At 43.8% G+C, this 24,213-nt stretch overlaps 1 protein-coding gene across 8 annotated transcripts in view; it reads left to right on the forward strand.

Annotated features, from left to right (window-relative positions):
• CUX1 (cut like homeobox 1) overlaps positions 1-24,213 on the forward strand; it is a 361,508-nt gene that overhangs the window by 197,357 nt on the left and 139,938 nt on the right. For all 8 annotated transcript variants that reach the window (XM_077140853.1, XM_077140854.1, XM_077140859.1 and 5 more), the window contains 2 exons: positions 17,424-17,561; positions 21,630-21,753. In XM_077140853.1, coding sequence (XP_076996968.1) covers positions 17,424-17,561; positions 21,630-21,753 — 262 coding nt within the window. The remainder of the gene's footprint in view (positions 1-17,423; positions 17,562-21,629; positions 21,754-24,213) is intronic.

The raw sequence follows: 24,213 nt of genomic DNA on the forward strand, positions 1-24,213 counted from the left end.
TGCTTCAGGCCTCAGTCCAGTTTACCCAGAAACATTTGTGGGGTACAGTAAGTCCTTTCTTCTAGTTATAAGGAACAGCACCTTGTGTTACCTCAAAAAGAAAAAAGGAGGAAGCTCTTAGGAGTAATTAACAAGTATTTCTTGTCTATGAAATGGAAGGGGGTAGAAACGCCTAGTGGTGGAGAATGGTTTTCTTTCCGTTGTGACACCGTGTGGTTTGTGATCTGGCATCTTCTGTTGGCCTTACTCTGGGAACCCAGAGTGGCCTTACTCTGGGAACCCAGGAACCACGGGCCAGCCGGCCCCAGCAAGACGTGGAGTCAGATTCAAGCCAGGCCTAGGAAACAGCTGGGAGCCTGGTGGGCCAGCCCCCACGTGCCACGCCACCCTTTCTGGAAGTTGATTTATCTGTGTTTTGTTGTTCATACCTGTCGGCCCCACTAGAATGAAAGCTGCTAGAGGACAGAGCTTGGTTTTTCTGCTCTATCCCCAGCACCTCGAACAGGGCCTGGCAAATGTGAGTGGGACAACCAAGTGAGTCAGCCACCCCAGAGCCTTCTGCCTCGCAGTTCATGAAGGTCCCCCCTTCTGAGGTCACTCCGAGATCTTTGTCTCCAGCCCACTTCTCACTCCCCACATCAGCCCACTTCTCTTGCTGCCTCCTGGACGCTCCTGCTGGGAAGACTGCCGGGCTCCCTGCCATGGCCCGATGTGGCCAGGGAGAACCATCCTCTTGCAGCAGTTCTTCTCCCAGTGTCTCCTTCCACCCCGCTGCTCGTGCCAGAGCACCTGGTCCCTGTGTCCTGGCCGTCCAACCTCCAGAATGTGTCTCATTCCATCCACTACTGTCAGTCTCACTCCCTGCTGTCTGCACTGCAGCTCACACTCTTGCCTGGCATGTGCTGTACAGTGGCAGCCTACGCACCGGTCTCCTTGCAGGCAGGCAAGCCTCTCACCCTGGCGCACCAGGCCCCTTCTCAGCTCCCACTCCTGACTTCTCAACTCTGCTCCCCAACGCAGGCCTTCCCTGGCCTAGCAGGTCCTACAGAGATGTGCCGCCCACCCCACCCTCCTCCCCCTCTCTCTCTCACTCTCTCTGTCTCTGTCTCTCTCTCTCTGTCTCTCTCTCTCACACACACACACACACACACACACACACACACACGGCTTCCAGGACGCTGGTTTCATCCTGTGTCATAACTACTTGGTGATTCATCCCTTTTCCTTCTGACTGGGCAGAGGACTGGAACAATGGGGTTGCGGCCCTAATTATTTCCCTCGTGTCTAGCCCAGTGCCTGCTACACAGCAGAGACTCAGTAAACATTTGTTGAGTGAATGAATCAATTAATGATCAAATTTTTTCTTCAAAACGCTTTCTCAATTTTTGTGGTCTCAGACTTTAATTGTTGGCATTGAACTAGCCTCCTGAGATTGACAGTTTCCATTGAGGGAGAGCATCTGGAGTATTATAACAACCTAAATTGCAGTAGCACCAAATATAGCTTTCACTAAGTTGTAGCAATTTAATAGCTCCCTAAACTCTCACTCTGTAAAGATCTATGTGCCTGCATAGAAATTTACCTGGCACTCAGCATTTGGGGTTTGGCAGACCAACACACGAGCTCCAGAGGCCTTCGGTTTGGTGGCCGGTACCTGATTCCAGTGTCTGGTTTAACAGCTGTCCTGGTAGCATCCTAAACTTAACATGCCCAGCACCAAACGTGGGATGCCCCCCTCCCCCACCCCACCCCACCCCCACATAGCTCTCCTTCAGGGCTGTGGCTCAGCATTCAGGGGAAGAGAAAGCTTGGAGTCACCCCTGGGTCCTCCCTCTCAACTTCCACATCCAGAATCCCAAGTCGTATCATTTTTCCTGCCAAAATCTCCTTCATATTAAAGACACTGAAAAGACATTTAAATACATACTGGCATTGAACTCGTGTTGGCCAGCAAGAAGAGTTAAGACCCCATAGTTATGTCCTCTCTCAATTACCACCTGCTGCTTCCTCGTGGCCTTGTCAGTTTTGGGAGGGGTATTTTTAAGAGACTTTTTCATCAGCATTACCCTCCTTACTTCAGCCAAAATGCTCTCTTCTTCATGGCAGTGACCGTCAGCCCCCTGGGCATTGCACGGTCAGCACTTCACCCCACCCCACCCCACCCCACCCACATCAAGTGTCAAGGGCAGTGCTGGGCCCTAGGGATAGAGCCGTGAACCAAACAGAGCCAGGGAGGCCCCTGCCCTGTGGAACTTAGAGTCTGGACTTTGGAAAATAATGACACAGATAATTATTGAAGTTGAGGTGTGACAAATGCTCTGGGCGACGAGAGGATAATACAGGGAGACTGAGCCGAGATGAGGGACACCAGGCCTAGACCGAGGCCAGAAGAACCCCTAGGAGAGGCAGCCCGATGGCAAGTTTTTAGACAGAGAGCACAGCAGATGTAAAGGTCCTGGGGCAGGCAGAAAGTAAGCATGTCAGAGGAACTCAGTGAAGGCCTGTGGAGCTTGGTGAGCAAGAAGAGGAGAAGGGCGGTGATTGGTGTGCCGCATGAGACAGGGTTCAAACCAGGACCTTGCTGGGTGAAGGGCGTCTCTCAGGGCAGATGGACCCCTAGCCAAGAGGGGAGGGTGAGCTCATGTAAGGGATTCTGGATTTTATCCAGCAAAGGGAAACAATTGGTATGGTTTTTAGTAGGGAAATGGCATGATCAGATTTGTATATTTAAAAGGTCCTTCTCACTATAGTTTGGCCAGCAGATTGGAAAGGGGCCCAAGGAGATGAGAGCGGCCAGTGGGGAGGGAATGTAGAAGTGGCTTCATTCCAGGTGGTGGGAATGAAGTTGGAGAGAAATGAACAGATTTCAGTTGTCTCTGTTCAGAGGGTAAAATGGATTTGGCACTGGTCAGATGAGGAGTTTAAGGCAGAGGAAGGTGACTCGGAAAAAGGAAGACGAACAGAAAAATTTGGAGAATTAGTCTTCTGTTCCCTATTCTGTTATCAGCTCTAATTGTTGATCCAATTGAAAATGGCAAGTGGGTTTTATATTTAGATTCACAAGTAGGTTGACATTTTACATTGTTCAAAGTAGGTGGTTTCATCTGTCAGTTTTATTGTGGACAGATTTTATATCATAGTGTATGTGATCAGTATTTAGGTATTGTCTCAGACTTGGAAACACTTTACAAAATTGTTTTTTAATTTTAATGCCCTTGTAATTGAGGTTTATGCTTGTTAATATGCTAATGATCAGGACTACCGGGCCAGGCAGTCCCTCTGCAGCCCTAGGTTCCCTCATCAGGCACCGCCCTTCTTCTGGATCTGAATCTTGGGCTGAGAGCAGAGTTCAAGGACTGTCAGTCCACAGCATTGAGCCCAGACACGCAAGAAAAGGCTCAGGGCGCTGTTTAAGAAGCCGGATTCATGCTTTCATTCAGCCAGCACTTTCCCACCTGTCTGCTGAGCCCCGGGCCCTGGATGGTGTCCCAGGGATTCAGGCGGGAGTGAGACTTGGCACCCATCCACCCTCGGGTGCTCACATTTGGGTGGCAGGAGGGTATAGCACCTTTTTTGAGGGAATCATTCTTTAATTAAATAGATAAAATAACTTATAAATATCCATCTTTATCGTAATGAAACAAGAAATAAATGTCTCAGGTCTTAAAATGTGAACCTCTTAGATAGCTGGGAATATCCTGGGCTCACTTGGTAAAGGCTCTTTCTAGCATCGCTGGAATTTTACCTTTGTTCTGAGCAAAATTAAGATGGTATGCATAATCTGCCAAGTAATTAACCTTTCATGGATGACTTGCTCTTGCTTCTTGCTACTTTTAAGATTTTTTTGCAATGAGCATGTATTTATTCCTCCACTCAGGGGGAAAAAAAGCATAAATCAGTAAAATAATCAACTTGCGATCTTGGTTTCTGAATAGCTCTTATTCATGTATTACAGATAAGAACTTAAGCAGAAGTCGCTTTAGTATTTGTGGCATACTATAAATGTGTACAAAACTCAACTGCAACTTTCTGTCCCGGAAGCAACTCAGAGATGGATATTCTTTTTAAGGTTCCTAGAAAGGAGGAGATGCTGCCGCATGTGTTCAGTACCACACAAATTCTTGTTGCCTCTCCTTTGTAAGAATCATCTTTCATTCCCTGTTATAAGATGTGGTTTAGGTCCTACAGGCAGAAGCCACTCAAACCCCAGAAGGGTTTACTTTAGGATCTAAATCTTAGGAAGCACATTACCCTTGAAATAAAATATGTCAACTCTGGGGACACAGCTGGGACACTTGTGTTTCATGACTGATTTTTTGTACTTTATCTCCATGGGATAACTGGCCTGTGATTATGATAGGTAGAAGTTGTCTTTTTTTGGAAATCCTAAAAGAGACTGGCTGAAGGGTGTCCATTTTGTAGGCCCATGCATTTCCAGAATGTTCTCTGAAAGGTCCCTGCTCCCAGGGAGCGTTCTCAGTTTGGACTTAGGGAAACCTCCTCTCCTGGTGATCACCCCATCAGCCTGGCATCTGAGGATCCAGAAATAAAGTAGAATGTTATCATTTCTGAGAACTACGTCTTAATATTGCTCCTTATGAATAAAACAGCCATCTGGCCCTCCATGCCCATTGTCCTGGTTTCAAGGGAGGACACAGTATAGTGAAAATTAGGAAACCATTCCCTCCATTCTTCTTTTCTTCCGTTCCTGTCCCTCATTCAAGGATCCCTTAAGACTCCGAAAAAGTGTTGAGATCTTGTGGCTTATTTAGAAATACGCCATGTTTCTCACAGCCGAGATTCCAGTGAGTGTGCTACTTGTAGCATTTTTTGACGGCTGATGAAATGTGGCCATTAGCCCAGCCCTGAAAGGCAAGTCGAGTCCCTGCTTTCTAGGGCTCCCAGGTGTGGGCAAGAAAGACCCGGCTGCCCTGGCCCCTCGGGAAGCATGCTGTAACTTCACTAGCCTGAGGCTTGCAGCCACCTTCACAAATTTTTAGTTTGCTTTCACAAGACATGTTCACTCAATTGTGAGAAGCCACCAAAGGGCCTGAATTGGGACAGAAAGCCGAACTGGAGCTGCAGCTGTGCACTGAAGCCCTCTGGGCTGCAGATAGGGCCCCATTTCTCCTGCATCCCCTACCTGGAGGGAAAGTCAGGCAGTGCCCCGCATTGGGGGGATCAGAAATAAAACAAGGGACAGTTTCCCACCTTCCATGACAGGATTTGCGAACAAATTTGGCGCTCTATCAGCCTCTCTGTGTTACGTGCAGAATGTTTGCAGGCTTAAGCTGTAGACGTTTTTAAAGAAGGGCACGTAAGACAAGGAAGGTGTCTGAGTCAATGGCCTGCTTTTGAATTCTGCCACTCATATACCAGTCTCCCATTCCTGATCTGTCCTGTCCATCCCTCGTCACAGCGCCATAGCAAGAGACCTGATGAGTGGGGACCTTGGGGAGTCCTTGCGCTGCTCGTGCAGGGAGGTGTGTCACCTCCTTGGCCCCCTTGCCACTACTGGGGTGGTCCTGGCACGCTCCCTCTCTAGACAGCTCCTCACCGGGTGCTCATCAGCATGCTAATTGCCTTATGACTAATTATGCCCTGAATTCCAGTTGATTTTCTTAATGAGACAGCTGGGTTAATTATGTAATCGTATGATTACATTAGCCTAGAGTGCCCTGGCGAAAAGTAGCGTCTGCCATGCTGTGATGTCATCGCAGACATGTGCTCACGACAGCATTCTGTGGCCGTCGGCAGGGGGCGGCACGGGGCGCACGGCTCCCTGCGGGCGTGGGCCTCGGGTTAGTTCGGGTCCATCCTTTGAGCCCTCACAACATGTTCACACAAAAACCCTCCTTGTTCCACTGCCACCCTTCTCCCCCACCCTCTCCCAACACAATGACCCCCAACCAAACCCGAAACCTGCTTTCCAGCCTCTGCAGCCTTCCATGAAGGCAGCTTCTCCCCCAGGCTAACGCGCACCAAGACTGTTGGGTTTTATGAGGCTGACACTGTCTTTAGGGTGACTCGGGCGATCCAAAACATAGTGTTTGAATTAAACTCCCTGCAGGGCCCTAGCGAGTTAGGTGACGCAAAGCATCAGCTGCCGTAGACTGGCCCCAAGACCACCCTCCGCCCTTCCCCACACGTGTGCTGAATGGTGCATCCCGTCATGCCTTCTTTCTGCCCTAATTTGGGACACACTCATGCGCAGTGGAAGAGCGCGTGTGGTCAGAGGAGGAGCACGCCTCCTGGCTGCTGGCCCTGCTCTGGCCTCCATCGCAGCAAAACTCCCTAGAGAGTTGTCTGTACCCGCTGAATCTGCTCCACCTTGTCAGTGTCCTCCGTCTCAGACTTGCAGCCTCCCTCCTCTTCGTGCCAGCACCCTAAACATTGGGGTACCCCAGGACCCTAGACTTAGCCGTTTCCTTTTCTCCATTTACCTGGTGTCTGTCAGGCTCTAAACCCCCCCTTGACCTAAAGAGAACATGGCTTTGCCCCCAGCCCCTCCCAGACCAGGCAATAGCATCACCATCCATTCAGGAGTGGCCCTAGACTCCTTCCGCCCCCTCGCAGGCTACAGCCAGTCCCTCCATGGGCCCGGCCTCTGGTGCATCCCGGGTCTGATCACATGTCCTCCCCTCAGCTACCACCACCAACTCTTGCCACCCTCGCACAATCTCCTAGAGTCCACCCTGGGCACAGCAGCCGGGTATTTGAGTTGGTGGTCTCCAAACACCTTTTGCTTTTGTGCCCCAAAAGTAAAATAGTTTGAATTTGTAACCCCAGTACATTCTTATGTATTTATTTATAGGTGATATGCATGTATAATTACAGCACTATGTGAACTACATTGTAAACCATATATTAAAAATAGAATTAAAAGAATGAGATGAGGAATAAATAAGGACTTCAAATTTTTATTTTATTGACTGATGAAGAAAATTTTTGCTCTCACTAAAATATTATATTTAAAATCAACTTATTGAGGTGTAATTTGCATATAATAAAATGCACCCATATGTCCTTTAAAATGTATAGTTTGTACAAAACATAGAAGCATTAGAAATATACCATATATCAAAATACAGAATATTAGGAAATGCAGTAAAATATATTATAAAGTTTCCTTTTGATCTTTTCCGTTTGGTGCTTCTGATCCTTCCTGTATTTTGCTTTTGGTTACTATAGATTAGATTTGTCATTTCTAGAGTTTCGTATACCCGGGCGCATTCACTATGTACTCTTCAGCGTCTGTCTTCTTTCAAGCAGCACAGTGTTTTGGGGATTCACCTGGGTCATTGCTGGTGTTGATAGTCTTTTCCTTCTTTTTGCTGAATGGGATTCCATTGCACGGATGGAATGCTCATCCACTCACCTGCTGATGGGCATTTGGGCTGTGTCCAGTTAGGGACTAGTATGAAGGTACCGACCATAAACGTTCGTGTACGTAGGTTGCCGGGTCATAGGTTAGGTGCGTATTTAACTTTTTGAGAAACTGCCAAACTGGTTTTCAAAGTAGTTGCATCACTTCACACACCTGCAACAAACGTCCATGTCCTTTCTCTATCGTTTGGTATTGTCTGTCCGGTAATTTTCATTTTCATTTCCCAGACAACTAATGATGCCGAACATTTTTTCATGTGCATATTGCCCATTCTTCTCTCTTTATTTGTAAAGTTTCTGTTAAGGTCTTTTACCCATTTTTGTTTGTCTTATTATTAAGTTATGATTTCATTATATATTCCGAATACAAGTTCCTTGTCAAATAACATGCACTGCGAATATTTTCTTGCTGTCGTCTTTTGAAGAGCAGAAGTTTTTTTAATTTTTATTTTAAGAGTCTAATTTATCGGGGTTTTTTTTTCCTTTATTTTTTCGTCCTTGCTTTTTGTATTCTAAAAAATCATTGCCCATCTCAAGATAGATACGATCCTATTTTTTTAACAGAAGTTGTATAGTTTTTCCTTTTATCTTTAGGCATATGGTGAGTTAATTTTACATGATATGCACCAAGAATCGAGGTTTGTTTTTCCCACATGGAGGTGTTTGGGAACCATTTGTTGAAACACTGTCCTTTTTGCTCCTTTGTCAAAAAGTAATTAACAGTATATGTGTGATCTTTTTCTGGACTTTCAATATTATCTCATTCATCTACATGTCTGTCCTTAAGGCAGCACCACACTATCTTAATTATAGTAGCTTTATTTTATAGTCGGTCTGGGAATCAGGTAATATAAGTCCTTTACCTTTGGTCTTCTTTTTCAGAGTTGTTTTGGCTAGTGGAGTTTCCATTAAACTTTAGTTTCAACTTGTCAGTTTTTACACACAGGCATGCCAGGATTTTTACTAGGGTTCCATGGAATCTGTACATCAATCTGAGGCAAATCAACAGTTTAATGATATTCAGTCTGCCAGTCCAAAATCAGAATATTTCATTGGGGCTTTAATGCCTCTCAACAAGATTTTGTCAGGTTATCCCTAAGTAACACAGGTTTTGGATGCTATAGTAAATAGTATTCTCTTTCATTTCATTTTGCAATTATTTGTTGCCTTTATATAGAAATGCAATGGATTTTTATGTAATAACGTTACATCCTTTGACCTTCTGGAACTCATTTATTAGTTCTAGAAATATTTCTGTAGATTCCCTTGGAACTTCTTTCTTGAATGAAGTTCCACATGTCCTTGAAGAGTGTATATATTCTCTGGTTATTGGGTAAAGTGGTCTATAAATGTCAATTTGGTCAAGGTGGTTGATAGTTTTGTTTGAGTTTTCTGTATCCATACTGCTTCCCAATCTATATGTCTCATGTTTGTTTTTTTCCTTTCTTTCTTTCTGTTTTTGTTTTTGTTTTTGTTTTTTTTATACTGACTAGGATCTCTAGTACAATTTTGAAAAGAAATAGAGAAAACAGATGTCCTTGCTCCGTTGCCCGTCTTGGGGAAAAGCATTCAGTCTTCCCATTTAGTCTGATGTCAGCATTTTGAAGACACTCTTTATAAGCTTGAGGAAATCCCTTTCTACTCCTGGTTTGCTCAGAGTTTTTGACATGAATGGTATTGAATTTTCTCAGATCATTTCTCTGCATCTGTTGATGATCATGTGATTTTTCTCCTTCATTCTCTTAATATGGTGAAAGAGCTTGCATTTTGAATAGTAAACCAATCTTGTATTCCTAGGATAAATATTACTTGGTCATGACATTATGCTTTTTTCACATTTGCTGGATTCCATTTGCTAATCTTTCACTAGGGATTTTGTATATAAATCCATTAGGAGTATAGAACTGTAGTTTTTTGTTTGTTTGTTTTGAAATTCTTTTTGGTGTCTTTATCAAATTTTGGTGTCGAGGTAGTGCTGGTCTCATAAAATAAGTAGGTGTGCTGGTTTGAAAGGATGTATGGACCCCAGACAAGCCATGTTTTAATCAAAATTCCATTTCATAAAGGCAGAATAATCCCTATTCCATACTAAATGTTTGAATCTGTAATTAGATCATCTCCCTGGAGATATAACCCAATCAAGAGTGGTTGTTAAACTGGGTTAGGTGACAACATGTCTCCACCCATTTGGGTGGGTCTTGATAAGTTTCTGGGGTCCTATAAAAGAGGAAGCGTTTTAGAGAAAGAAAGAGATTCAGAGAGAGCAGAGCAGAATACCATAGCCATAAGAAGCAGAGTCCACAAGCCAGCGACCTTTGGAGATGAAGAAGGAAAATGCCTCCCAGGGAGGTTCATGAAACAGGAAGCCAGGAGAGAAAGCTAGCAGATGACGCCATGTTCACCATGTGCCTTTCCAGATGAGAGAGAAACCCTGACTGTGTTCACCATGTGCTCTTCCACTTGAGAGAGAGACCCTGAACTTCATTGGCCTTCTTGAACCAAGGTATCTTTCCCTGGATACCTTTGATTGGACATTTCTATAGACTTGTAATTGGGACATTTTCTTGGCCTTAGAACTGTAAACTAGCAGCTTATTAAATTCTCCTTTTTAAAAGCCATCCTGTTTCTGGTATATTGCATTCAGGCAGCTAGCAAACTAGAACAGCAGGGAAGCACTCCCTCTTCTTTTATTTACTGGAAGAGTTTATATGAGATTGCTTTATTTCTTCATTAAAATTTCTCTGTCTCACCAGTGAAGTCATTTTGTCCTGGGATTAGATATAGGGCCATTAACATTTTTTTATTTCTTCTTGAGTCAGTTTTGGTAATTTGGTAATTTTTCAAGGAATGCATCCATTTCACCTAAATTATCAAATTTATTGGCAAAATATTATTCATAAATATCTGTAAGATGTATAGTGATTTTTCTTCTTTTATTCCTGATCTTGAACATAGGTGAATTCTCTTTGTTTCATCATCAGCCTGGCTAGAGGTTTATCAATTTTAATGATTTTTTTTTTAGAGCCAGCTTTTGGGTTCATTGATCACTCTTGTTTTCAGTTTTATTGATTTCTTCTCTTATTTTTTGCTAACTTCTAGTTACTTAGATTTGATTTGCCCTTTTTATTCTAGTTTCTTAAATTGGAGTCTTAGATCATTGATTTATTACCATTGTGGCCAGAGAACATACACAGGTGTGATTTCCCTTCTTCTAAATTTATGGAGACTTGCTTGGCCTAATATATTTTCTAGATTGATGAGCATCCCATAACCACTTAAAAAGAATCTGTATTCTGTAGCTGTTAAATGGAGTGTTATATAAATGTCAATTAGATCAAGTTGGTTGATCTTATTGTTCAAGTCTTTTATATCCATACTGATTTTTTTGGCTTCCTGTACTAGAACTGCTGAGAAAGGTATGTAGAAGTCTCTATTATTGAGGATTTTTCTTTTTCTCCTTTTAGTCCTGTCAGTTTTTGATTCATGTATTTTGAAGGTCTGTTTTTTGGTGTATACACATTTAGGATTGTTATACCTTATTGATGGTTTGATTTTTTTAAAGTTATGCAATGGTTTTCTTTATTCTTGGTAACATCTTTTGTTCTAAAGTTTCATTTGTAGATATTAATGTATATACTCCTGCTTTTTTATATATTAGTGTTTTCACAGTATGCCTTTTTTATCCTTTTATTATTAACCTATCTGTGTATTTATATTTAAGTTGCATTTATATAAACAGCTGTATCTTAACTTTTTTATCCAGGTCTGACAATCTGCCTTTTGATTGGAATACTAGATCATTTACATTTAATGTAATTATCAATAAAGTTTATTTTATCTCACTGTTTATCTTCTATTTGCCACATCTATTTTTCGTTATATTTTTCCTGCTTTCTTTTATTTATTTTATTTTATCTCCCCACTAATCTTATTAGCTGTAATTCTTTGTTTTATTTTCTCAGTGGTTGCTATAGGGTTTATAATAGGCCAACTTTAATTTTGCACAGTTCTACTTTCAAATAAATCACAGTGTACCTTCAAAATATAATGTAAAACTCTTACAACAATACGCTTTTATTTGCTTTCTCCTGTCCTTTGTATATTGGCAATCATTTTACTTATACATATAATATACATTGTTTATACGTATATATACAATACATTGTTACTGTTTTTGCTTTAAATGGTCAATTATCTTTCAAAGAGAAAAATAAGTCTTTTATTTTAACTAACTAGTTATCATTTCCAGTGTTGTTTATTTCTTTGGGTCAATCCAGGTTTGCACGTGTAATCTTTGTCTTTGGGTCTATAGAATGTTCTTTAACATTTCTTGCACATTGCAGCTGTGCTGGCAGTCAATTCTTTCAGTTTTTGTTCATCTGGGAAAAAATGCCTCTAGTTCATCCTCGTTTTTTAATGATTTTTTGTTGTTGGGTATAAAATTATAGCCTGGCTTTTAGAACTTCACAGTCAAATTGCTGAAAACAAGAATAAAAAGAAAATTGTTTAAATTATAAAAGCCAGAGGAAAGAAGACTCACTACATACAGTGGGGGAAAGATAAGAATGACTATTATCCTGCTGTGGTTCTTGGATTTGTGGGTTTATAGTCTTCACCAAATTGGGGGGGGGGGGGCGGGCAGTGGGAATTGGCCACTATGTCTTCAAATACAACCCCCACCCCCTGCCCCCACCACACCTTTCTAGAATCCTACCTTTCTGGAATCATGTGATAGTCTGATATTGTTTCACAGGCTGCTAAGGTTTGAGCCACTTTTTCTCAGTCTCTTCTGTCTGTGCTTTTGTTCAGAAAGTTTTATGACTGTATCTTTCAAGTCACTGATCTTTTTCTCTTGCAGTGTCAATCTGCCATTAAGCCAATCTGATGATTTTTTTTTAACTCTTCAGGTATTGTATTTTCAGCTTTAGAATTCAGTTGGATTCATCTTTACATCTTCTATTTCTCTCCTTATTGTGTTCATTTAAATCCTTGAGCATGTTTATAATAGCTGTTTTAGTCTTCGTCTACTAGTTCCATTACCACTTGTTATTTCTGGACCTGTTTAACTTACATTTCTCCCTGATTATGCGTCATGTTTTCTTGCTTCTTTGCATGTCTAGTAATTTTTGGTAGGATGTTGGACATTGTAAATATTAACTGTCTGGATTTTCTTTGTCTTTCTTAAGAGTGTTGAAGTTTGTTTTGGCAGACAATAAAATTACTTACAGATCAGCTTGATCATTGTTTAACATGTTTTTAAGTATTTGGGGGCAGGGGTAAAATAGCCTCTAGTACTAATGTAGCCCTCTGCTGTGGGGTGGCCTCTCCAGTGTCTCCTGCGTGCTGTCGTTGTTCAGTGAGTCTCTCCTTTCTGCCTAGCTGTACCTCAAAGATCCCCCAATCCCTTATGAACTCTGGGAATTGTTCAGCTTAGGTAACCTGGGTAGCTCTTTGCCCAGCCCTGTGAAATTTCACCCTGTGCGATATGCAGCTGAGCTTTTAGCAGCAGACTTCACATTTCCCCTCTGAAGATTTCTTTAGCTCCTTCTCTGCATAGCTTTCTCCTCTTCAGTGTTCTTCCCTGCAAATTCCGGCTGGCTCAGCTTCCTGAAACTCTGACTTCTGATTCCTCAACCCAGGAAGACCACCGTGCCCTGCTTGCGTACCCCCTTCTTTGTGCTCTGGCCCAGAAAAGTGTTTCATGGTAGAAAGGCAGAGTGAACACGGTGCACACATCAATTCTTTCTCTTCTTGGAGCTCGTAGTCCTGATTTGCCTGTTGTTCAATGTCTGAAAGCAGTTGTTTCATATATTTCACCTAGATTTCTAGATGTTTATGGCCAGAGGGCAAGTGTAGTATCAGTTTATCTGTCATGGCCTGAAATGGAAATCTCCATCTTTTTCATTTTGAATCTTGGTTTTAATGGCTGTATAACTGGAAAAGATACCTCGCAAAGATACGTGGATCCAAAGCAAAGAAGTGTGTCACTGGTTATCCTCATGAAAAAAGAACATATTTTTGAAACCTGTATATCAATTATGGGATGTTTGTTGAAATTCAGCTAGTGAATCTTTATTTTTCCCTGGTGTTCCTCTTCACCATCTAGACCTCAACTCTAGTTTCATCTCCTCAGAAAGGGGCTTCCTTGTCTATCTGTCTGTTGACCCATCCTCCCCCATCCCCGTGAGTCTGAGTCCCTGCATGCTTCTTCCCCCCTCTCCACTTTATGCTTGATAGTACTTGAAAGTATTCTGTTCTGTTTGCTTTGGTTTGGTTTTTGTCTATCTCCCCCACTTTACTAGAATGTCAAGTCTTCTGAGAGCAAGGATTTTGTCTTGTTGGCCACTGTACCTCCACCCACACCCTCACCCCACCCCCAGCACCTAGAAGAGACCTGATGCTCGTAGGAATATACCAGTTGGCTGCCTGTGGTCAAACTGAGCTGCTCTCTCCGCCATCCTTGTGCTTCCCTTCCCCTACCCTTGCTCTCCAGCCTGCGGCATCTTACACATGGATGGATTGAACACCCCACAGTCTCCATAGTTCTAAATCCTTCTAATGTTTTAGAGGATCTGTCCAAAGGCCGCCTCCTCTTTTAAAAAGCAGAAGTACACTTTGCCCAGTCTTTCCACCTGGGCGTCGTCTTCCCTCACCTGATCGTGGCCTTTCTTGCTTTACCTCCGTCATTTCTGCACATAGTTTTATCTGCTGTGAGGCTGGGCCCTACTGACTCTGTCAGATGTCAGTCCCAGTGCCTAGCGAAGGGCCTTACCAGTGCAGGCGATGCCTAGGAAATAGTTGTTAAGTTAGTACTTGAATAGATGTATAATTTAGTGGGCTGCTGGTTCAGGAAGCAGAAATCTTTCTTCCAATTTTGCTACCTGTTTTCCTGGCCAACTTCTTTCCTCTCTCTGTCCCTGGGTCAGATGCCAGCCCCCAACACACTACAGAGCATCATCCCATGAATTCTTTAAATGGACCTAGGAAAAGGTGCTGAATAAACATAGGTCGCAGTATGTTGTTGTTTGTTATACTTATGTTCTTGGAGTCCTGTGATGCATAATGAGCTAGGTAATACCCCAAAAAGTATTTTAGGAATTAACTACTAGATGATTGAAAAACACTTTCCAAGTTTGTCCTGTTGGGTGGATGGGGCTGGCAATAAAGCATATTGAAAAAGAGTAAGCTGTAAAGACAGGGGTTACAGGATTTTGTGTGTTCATGTTTTACACAGGGGTGTGTTCTCTTGCCTCCCCCAGACAATTCCCTAATTGAGCTGCTGAGATCCGAGGCTTGTGACGTTCAAAATAAGACTAACAATACTTGTGTGGAGTTTAAATGGCCTTGGAAATCATTAACGAGACAAAAAGCTATGATTTCCCTAGATTAGCATGCAGGTTGGGGTTTGGCATGCTGAAATTCATTGTTTTGGTCTCTAGCCCAAACATGTTAGAGTCATTATATTGTCATGTGGTAATTAGCTGTTCCTTTAATACAAGTAATAAAAATTAAACCTAAGAGGTACTTTAGCAATGCCTTTTACATATCCCAAAACAATATTCAAATGCTGTAGGCGTTTAGTCATTCAACTGTACTGTCGTAAAGTTTGAAGTTTAATGCATAGAGATCTTTGAACATTCAGTTCGTTCTTTATTCTATGACCAGTTTCGCCACTTAGGCATTAAACTTTAATAGTGTTAAATTAAATATACATGCCATAATGAATAATTATGAGATTGCCAGGATTTTCATTTACAATATAATGCTTTGTGGGGATTGAAAATTTGTCTAAAGGTCTATTTGCTATTCACTTAATAATGTGCATGTTATTTTTATATGTCACTGAATTCCTTGCTGGTTTGACTGAGGAAAGCTCTTATTTATTCGAAGCAGGCATAGTGGGTCCTGGCCTTTTAAAAGGAATGGACTGGAAAAGTTGTTGAGGGAACTTTTAGTGATGGAGAGCAGTGTACTAGCAGGGTGTTGTAAAACTCTACTTTGTCCTGGGCTCTGTGCTGGAACGCCCCCACGGTGCGCATTAGAAGGGTTTTATACAAGTACAGCAGTCCCCAGCCACACCGCCCCTTCCCTGACCTTTGCATCAAGTTCAAATTGCAGTTCCATGAGGGGCCGTGGGCATACTGCTGATTTCCTTCCGGCCCTTCACCCGGGATGGGGCCACGGGAAAGGCGTGGTGGTAAGAAATGGTATCCTGGGAAGATACTGAAGTTAAAAATCAAACAACTGTACCTGGAATGTTCTGAGGGATTCAGTCTTCAGTGTCTTACTACTCTCACAAGGAACCATGCCCCCAAATTAGCCTTTGAAATCTGTTTTAATAGAAATATCTTAATGCTGATGAAAATAATAAGCCATAGGTGAAAAAGCGAGGCAGCGATAAACTGGATACTCAGAGTAAATGCCCAGCGGGGATGGGGGTGCTGGCATGACGGACAGTGTTGGCATCAAGCCCCGGCAGGCAAAGTCTGCCCACATTGTGCTCGACATATCCCAGGACCGCCTTGTGTAAACTCTGCAGAGACATTGGCATCTTGAAGAGTTCCTGGCTCGTGGTTAGCGTGCTCACAGAGGCATGCCGGACCTCACCCCTGTTTCCAGGAACCAAGGGTGGTCTGAAAAATGAATGACTCTGGTATTTGAAAATTAAGTGAGCCCTTGAATATATACTCTTGTTGATCCATGGTGCTTGGTGTTTAGCATTCCTCAACAGGAGACTAAATCTCTGCAGCCATTTCACAAGTGAGGCTGGCGCCCATACCAGAAATATATTCAATAATCCTTTCTAAGCACAGTGGACTGGGGTCTTCTTCTCTGGTGGAGACTGAGAATTCCAGAGGAAGTGCTCTACCAGCACCCAGCAGGTGCATGAGCATTGCCTTTTAGGCAGCAGAAGACAAAATACAAAGATTAAACTGACACTAGAAGAGCCATTTAATGTCTCTCATTTGTGCTGAATAAATGATACAAGCAAAAATCTAGAGTAACTACAGTAATTCCATGACAGCAATCTCTAATTTCAGGTTAAAATCCCGTTTCCTTTAAGTAAATCTATGGTGGGCATCTCATTGAAATAGCCACTCCCGTGCCTGCCCCAAGGACTGTCTCCTGCTCATGTGCTCCCCCCTTTGTAATAGAATCACGAATCGAGTGGCCTCCTGGCTGGCTGGCCCACTGGCCTCATGTGGGAAAGCTGTGCCCCAGATGTTTACATCTGAACATCCTTCATTAACAAAGAAGGATCCTGCTGAAAAATGCTCATGTTCCTAAATGGAGTAGCTTCTTAGAAAGTCCAGGTGTTTCTTTCCTCTGGTCCTTCAGTGTATTCCTGTAAACAGTGGCCATTGCAGTTAACAAGCTGTCTGCCCACTAACTAGCCAAGTAATCTTGGGCAAGTCATTTGGCTTCTACAAGCTTTCACTTCCACCCCTATAAAATGAATCTCATACCTATTGCACATCTTTCCAGTATCGTCTTGAGGCTCAAATGAGAGAATGTCCAAAGAAGTGTTTTGTGAACTGTGAGACACTCTTGAGTTTTGGGTGTTATTTCCAACTTCATAAAAATCATTGGAAACTCCAAGGTCACATACTTCTTTTCATGGGTTCTTCACCCTCCTATTGTCAGTTTTCCTGGGGTTCCTTCTCTTGCTACCGCCAGAGGTATTTCTTTTCTTATAAAATCAGAGAATGAAAAATCATTCAAGTGTAACGCCATGCTGCCACAGTGTGCAAATACCAGTGAATTCCCACAGCCATCCCCATCCCCTTTTAATGCATTCAGGATCCTGGGTGCATTCGGTCAGTCCTTGTGTACAGCCAAGAAGTAACCACTTCCAGCCGTGGGGCTCCCTAGGGCTCCGCGAGAGGAAAGGAGGCTACAGGTGAGGGAGGCCTCCTCTGGAGGACCCTTCCCGGGAGGAGGATTTGCTCGCTGCCCCCCCGATGCCTGCGCCCGTCTCTGTGGGAGCCCAGCAGTTGCGTGCTTGTGCCCAGAGAGCGTTTTGTCCTGTCGTGCAGATCCGGTGCCGGCCCTGGATCTCGGGCAGCAACTCCAGCTCAAAGTCCAGCGCATGCACGATATTGAAACGGAGAACCAGAAACTTAGGGAAACTCTGGAAGAATACAACAAGGAATTTGCCGAAGTGAAAAATCAAGGTTGGTGGAAAACTCGTTCTTTTCTTTTCTTTTCTTTTCTTTTTTTCCTTTTAATTGCCTTCCCCATACTGTTGGAACTAGCTCTAATTGTAACAGACGTCATAAAGTCAGGGTGGGGCAAGAATCATAACAATCATTAAAGAGAGATAATAATAATGCTTTGCTATTTAGAAGTAAAACTTTTCCTCTGCACAATAACTACATATGATTTTATTGCCCTCTGACGGGGCTGATCAGGATTCTTTTAAAACCCTTCCTGTGTCATCATGTGATAGGATCTGCCTTTTAAAAGACTGACGCGTTGCCTTCAGGCCACATCTGTCAGAGAGCCAGCTTATGATCAAAGGGTCACCTCCAGTAAGGCAGTGAATAATTGCTGCCGATACATTAAGGCTTCAGAAGCATCCTTAAAGTCTGCGTGCTTAAGCACTACTATTTCCTTGTCTGTGTCACCTTTTCATTACTAATTTAATGAAAGAAAACAACTTCTTGGTGTGGTTGCCCAGCTGTCAATAAGACAGAGAGGGCAGAGGTGGCCTGGCTTTTCCTGTCATGGAGGGAAAAAGGGATCTCTCCTACACCTAGAAACCAGACCTATTCAGAGCCCAGGAGGCTTATGGCTTCCTTGTCTCAAAGAAAAACACAGCCCTATTGGACAGCAGCTACAAGTCTCAACCAACGCCAAGTAAAAATCCTGCCTGTTTGTTTTGGTTTGGCGAGGTGGGTGAGGAGGGAGGTAAAAAAGGTGGGGAGGTGGGGACCGCTTGATCTACTCAGCCTTTATTTGGTATGTTTGGCATGGATTAAGAATGAGTAAATCAGTGGAGATTTTAAGAGCTCCTTTTTGCTTCAAGAACATTAGAGACAGGCTGGGGGAGGGATTGTCTAGGGCAGGGGTTCAGGAAGTTGTGTGCAGGGCTCTGCCGACCTCTTCTCGGGCTGGGTGGGCTCCAGCCTACAGGCCAGCTGAGCCTCCTTGCTGGAGCTAGGGACATGAGATGGAGCAGTGGAGAGGCCCGACCAGCTCAGACACACCTCAGTCTCCTCCCCGGAGACTCGCTTTGCCTTTGGGACTGGAAGGGACAGCTTGGCCCTATGGGGAAGTGAGGCATTGGCCGTATTAAGCTGGGATCCATCCAAGAAGAGGTGCTCCTGTCCCCCGGCAGAAATTGTTTCTTATCACAATCGCCCAAGTACTCTGGAGAAAAATAACCTGGGAACATATACACTGGGCCTTTACAGGAGCATCCAAAGGACTGTACCTGTTTTTTTGTTTGTTTCCTTCTAGGGACTGGTGGCATCTAATTTTGATAGACCCACTCTGTCAAAATGTTTTATTTAGTGTGATCATGTTTCATTGGGAAGGAGGTGCTGGTGGGCCGGTGGGCCCTGCATTCTTTCCTTTCCCCTCACCTTGTATCACCAGTGCCTCCGGTGCTCAGAGACCCAGCTGGGAATGGGGGGAAGAGGGAGGCTTGCACAGAGGCTGGAAGAGCCATGGCTGAGTTGGGTACTCTCCTCCCAAAATGCCTCATCTGATGTGCATGGCTAAATGAACAGAGGCCCGGCTTCAGAGCAGAGGCTCAAGAGGCAGCAGGCCTGGTCTGAGTCTCTTCCTTGCCACTGCTTACTTAGCCGGTGACTTTAACAGCCTCGTTCTGTTGGGGGGTGATTCTTAGACGTACCGTAGAGGTAGGGATTAAATGAGAGCATACATGTAAAGCACTCAGCTTTGTTCCTGACACTTAGTAAATGTTAACTACTCACATTGAGTGTTGTTATCTTTGCCAGAAGTTACTCCCCACCTTTTCTTAATCTTAGCAGATTTTCCCACCGTCCAAAAAAATGTCAATTTCCTTTTCTCCTCTTCCCAGCATTAAAGGGATTATAATTTGGGAAGCTAGGGGCACACACCATTAGTTTTAATTATCACAGTGATAGTGTAGATTGACAGAAAGTTAGAGAGAAAGGAATTGCTTTATTGTACAATCCCTAACCCCCCGTTTAAGGGTCAGTGAGTGAGGCCCCAGCACAGCTGATCAGCACAGGTGGGCTCACCTGCCACTGCTCCATCCCTCCTCACCTGCACACAGCTGGGGGATCCTGCTGAAACACACCCCCAGGGAAGGCCTGGATGCATCCGAGGAGCAGAGGCTCCAGGATGAGTTGGCCCCTGGCCTAGGCTTGGCTAGGCAGTGAGTGGCCCCATCTGGGGTGGGGGTGGCAGTGAGGCCTCGTCAGGCCCAGGTGGAAGCATCTGGGTCATATCCCAGATACCCCCTTCCCCAAAGGAGCATAGGGTGTCATACTGAGAAGCCCCATTAGCATGAGCTAGGGACCAGTTTCTGTGTACATGTTTACAACCAACTTTGAAATGCAAAAACACTATATATTTACAAAGTTGCTACAGCATTGACATGAGAGGATGGTGCAAGTGTTTTCAGAGTTGACTGTCTTCAAATGCCCTTTGTAGAAGAATTTCCACTCTTGCCTAGCTTTGGCTGTTGATATGGTTTGAGTATCTCTAACTTTTATGCTCACAGAGCGTTTCCTTCAGGACCCAAACCACCAACGCAAAAGGCACCCTTCTTTCAAATGCCCGATGGGGTCATTGGTTTTAATTCCCCCTTTCTCCCTATAAAGAAGAGCCCTCTGAGTTCCATTTAGTAAACAGCTGATTTCTTCTCTTTAACACAGAGCCTTTAGCTTTAATCCACTAAGCTGTGTGGGTGTTAAATGCTGCCCAGTGATGGGCCTTCTTCCTTGGACAGCGTGTGCCTCAGCCACAGGAGCGGGGCCACCAATATAAGCTTCTGCCTTGGGCACAGGCCTGCCAGGCAGTGCTGTCCCCTGAGCCCAGAGCCTCATTGTCCCAGGCTTCTCCTGGGCCTCGCTGGTCTGCCGGCTTCAGCACAGTCATGCCTCTGTGCCTCAGCAATTTCCTGAGCTCCCACCTGTACCAGGTGCTGAGGGAGGACACAACAAAACTCAGTCTTCATCTTCTAAGACATGGATGGATAAGCCCATGTTGGAGCTGGGATCCCAGCACTTCTGCCTCCTATTATCCTATCGTCCGGCATGCTGAGCAGTGTTGGGTGTGTGCAGGTGGGCGAGGGTGAGGTGGTATGCTCTAGAGCCCATCCACTTGACTGAGTTAGGACCCTGCTCTGTCATTCATCGGCTTTGCTGTTCTCGTTTGGAGTTACTGAAGTAAAATCTGTGAATATACAGTTGGGAGATGGGGACAACCCAGCATTGTCAGGGCCTGGGCTCTCCAGGAATGGCCCTTATGTCCTGGAGCAGTTGAGCACTGCAGGGCTGCCCTTTTGGGACATTCAGGGCACTTCTGGACATTTCTGGGGTACACTCTAGTCCCCAGGAACATCTTCCCTTGGATGGTCTCTCCCCACACCCTGCCCACGCAGCCCAAGTCTACCAGTGCTTCTGGCCTAGGTGGAGGGGTGCTCTCAGCACCCAAGCTCCAGGGTGGATCCCTCCCCTAGCTGCACAGCAGATGGTGCTTTATCCACTTAGCACACTGCGTTTTCATTGCTGGTGAAGTGTTAAAGCTGCTGCCTGTGGCCAGGCAGACCTATGGACTTCCCTGACAGGGACTGTGACTGCTTCCGCCAAAATCTGTACAGTCATATACAGTGTACAATTATGAACTACTTCTTTGAAAGTACTTAAACCCGTACTAAAACTTTATTAATCTTCTCTCAGTAGAAGACTAATTTAAGACCCATCAATAAGGCGATATTATACTTTACCATTGATTTTCCCCCCTCCCTTTTTTTGTTTTTTGTTTTTCTCAAGTTGTCTTAGAGAAACCATAGCTCTTCTTCCCAGCAAAATCCATTGATCCTTCTCAACTTAAACGTTTAAAGTTCAATTTAACATCTAGGGAGTAAAAGGTCTCCAAAGGGACTCGTAACCATTGATTTTGTGTCAGAGTTGAAGAGCTAAAGTTTAAAACACATAGATTCTACTGGGTTACAAAAGCCTTGTATATATAGCTACATGAAATGGTGCTTCTCTTATGGTCGTTTTTTTTTTTCCTTTCTGCAGAGGTTACGATAAAAGCACTTAAAGAGAAAATCCGAGAATATGAACAGACTCTGAAGAACCAAGCTGAGACTATAGCTCTGGAAAAGGAACAAAAGTTACAAAATGACTTTGCAGAAAAGGAGAGGTGAGCCTGCGCCACGAGTGTGTATCCAGACCTACTTTAACCCTAAAATTCGCATTATGAGACACCCTGGAAGACGTAGCTGTGAAATGAGCCCAAAATCGTAGGGCTTTTAGGCAAAATTTTATTTGACTGGTAAAGGTGTCCATTTATTCTTAATTTGCGGGATTGCCTTGAGTGAAATGTGTCTGTCTGTGTTGGCAGAGGGCATTAGGCAGTTCGCAGGCCAGCATGTGTGTTGATTGGAGCCACATGCGTTCAGAGATTGAGTATGGGACATGTGCACTTGGCACATGGCATTCATACCTGAAACAAGAAGCGGGAAGCCCGGGGTGCATGCTGACTCTTTCCTCCCTCTCTTTAAATGAATTTTGATATTTACATTTTAATAAAGTAATGAGAGAACATCACACACGTGCATGCATGTATATTTTCACACACACGCATGCATAAGGTTGGTCCTCATTATTCCCTGATTCCCTACAAGTGCCCCTGCCAACTCACTAAAGTTTGTAGCCCCACGGTCAGTACTTGCCGCCCTTGTGCTGTCATTTGTGGACTTGCACAGAACAGCGAAAATTTTTAGTAGCCCCACACAGATGTCCCAGCTGAGGTTACACAGGTGACGCTGCCTTCTTGTTTCAGTTTCCCTACTGTAAACAAGTGTCCTTTTCACATTATATTTAGTGCCATGTTTTTTGCATTTTTGTGCTTTTTGTTAGTGACTCCACTGTTGAAAATGGCCCCGAGTGTGCCACCGAGGGGCTCCCTAACATTCCTAAGGGCAGGGAGACGGGGCTGGAGCTGGCAGAGGGAATGCAGGCTAGGATAAGCTCCATTCAGACATGAGTTACGAGCTGTTGGCTGGGAGTTCAATGTTAATGAATAGAAAATATATATATTTGTAAGGGTGTCTTTAAGCAGAAACACACATAAAACAAGGGTGCGTATTGATCAGTTAATGAAAATAGTGTGCCCAGAGGCTCACGGGAGCCTTCCCTTGTATCTCCCTGAGGAGCAATGGGCCAGTCTTCCTTAATTCAATGTCCACAGCAGTTTTATAGAACATAATTACCACAAATAACGAGAAATGACTTGTGTGTGTGTGTAAACTCTGGAGGGCTTTTGAATTTTTTGTCTCTTGATTGTTGCCCAGTCCTTCATATATCAAGGAGTTGCTATCAGTAAAATAAGTTAATGTATCTACCATCTATACTGATGTGAGTTTTAGGTTTCTAATGTTTTACTTTGCCCAAAGCTTTTTCCAGAAATAATGAGTTGGTTTTTCACTAACAATTTAATCAAAGTTAGAATTCTTTTAAAACCTATATGGACTATTGAAGTTACCCATGTAAATTACATAAGTCAACATTTTTAAAACCCTTTGTTAAGATTTTTAACTTTAATTCTACCATGAAGAAATGCATGTGTCCATTTAACAAGACCAGGTTCGACCATGTCACAAGGTTTTCCTGTGTTACTTTCCATTGACTTTATTTATAGCTACCTGGAATTCTATAGGGCAGGCTCCATAAAAATCTCAGGGATTACTAAAACCTCTCTGGCTCCAATAATAAAAAGAAAAAGAAAAGAAAGAAGTACACTGATAGCCACCCCTTACCCCGTGCCTCTCTGTGTGAGACCTTGGCCTGGCACCCTGTGAACGTTAGCCTACTGAATACCCTTGGTGGATCACAGACAAGACTGTGTTCTGAATTGGCAAATGGAGAAACCTGGGCACAGATAGGCACCTGCCCAGGCTATCGCAGGAGACCATATAACCATGTGACTTGAGACCGGAGCCCAGCCTGGCCTGTGCCCTTGGCCTCTGTGCACAGATAGGACCTCTTGAAGTGTCCACTGTAAGACCAAGTCCAGTCCCTCAAGGGCCAAGCCGGGCTCTGCACACAGGTCATCCACCCCAACTGCCGGAGAACATGGCAGGGCACAGCCCCCAGCAAAGAAGTGAGCATCTCAAGGCAGGGCTCTGAAAGATAGGCAGACCCTTGGGGCCAGAGAGTTGGAATTAGCCCTAAATAAATGCTTCCTAGGAAACCACTTTGTGGTCAAAGGGATTTCTTGCCAGGTAATTGTTAATGGGAAAATATAAACAATCTGATGCTTAACCAACAAGAAATGGGTAAATGAAAGAGCACATCTCCTAACTGAAACATTTGCAGCCATCAAAAGAAAAGTTATGTCAAGTTTGCAGTAGCATGCAAAATGTCTCTGACATGGTATCAAGGGAAAAATGCATGCTACAAAATCTTATATAGTATGGTTACATCTGCATAGAGCACATTCTTGCATTATAAATTCATGCATCCAGAAATAAACTCATACGGGCATTTAATATATTATTAAGTTGACGTATCAAATTATTGAAAAGGATTTATCAGGTTAACAAATATGAATAACTAGCCTACTGTTTAGGGGAGAGAAAAAATAAAGCTGTATCTTTTT

Source organism: Tamandua tetradactyla, chromosome 23, assembly GCF_023851605.1.
Source record: "Tamandua tetradactyla isolate mTamTet1 chromosome 23, mTamTet1.pri, whole genome shotgun sequence".
NCBI classification, from domain to species: domain Eukaryota; kingdom Metazoa; phylum Chordata; class Mammalia; order Pilosa; family Myrmecophagidae; genus Tamandua; species Tamandua tetradactyla.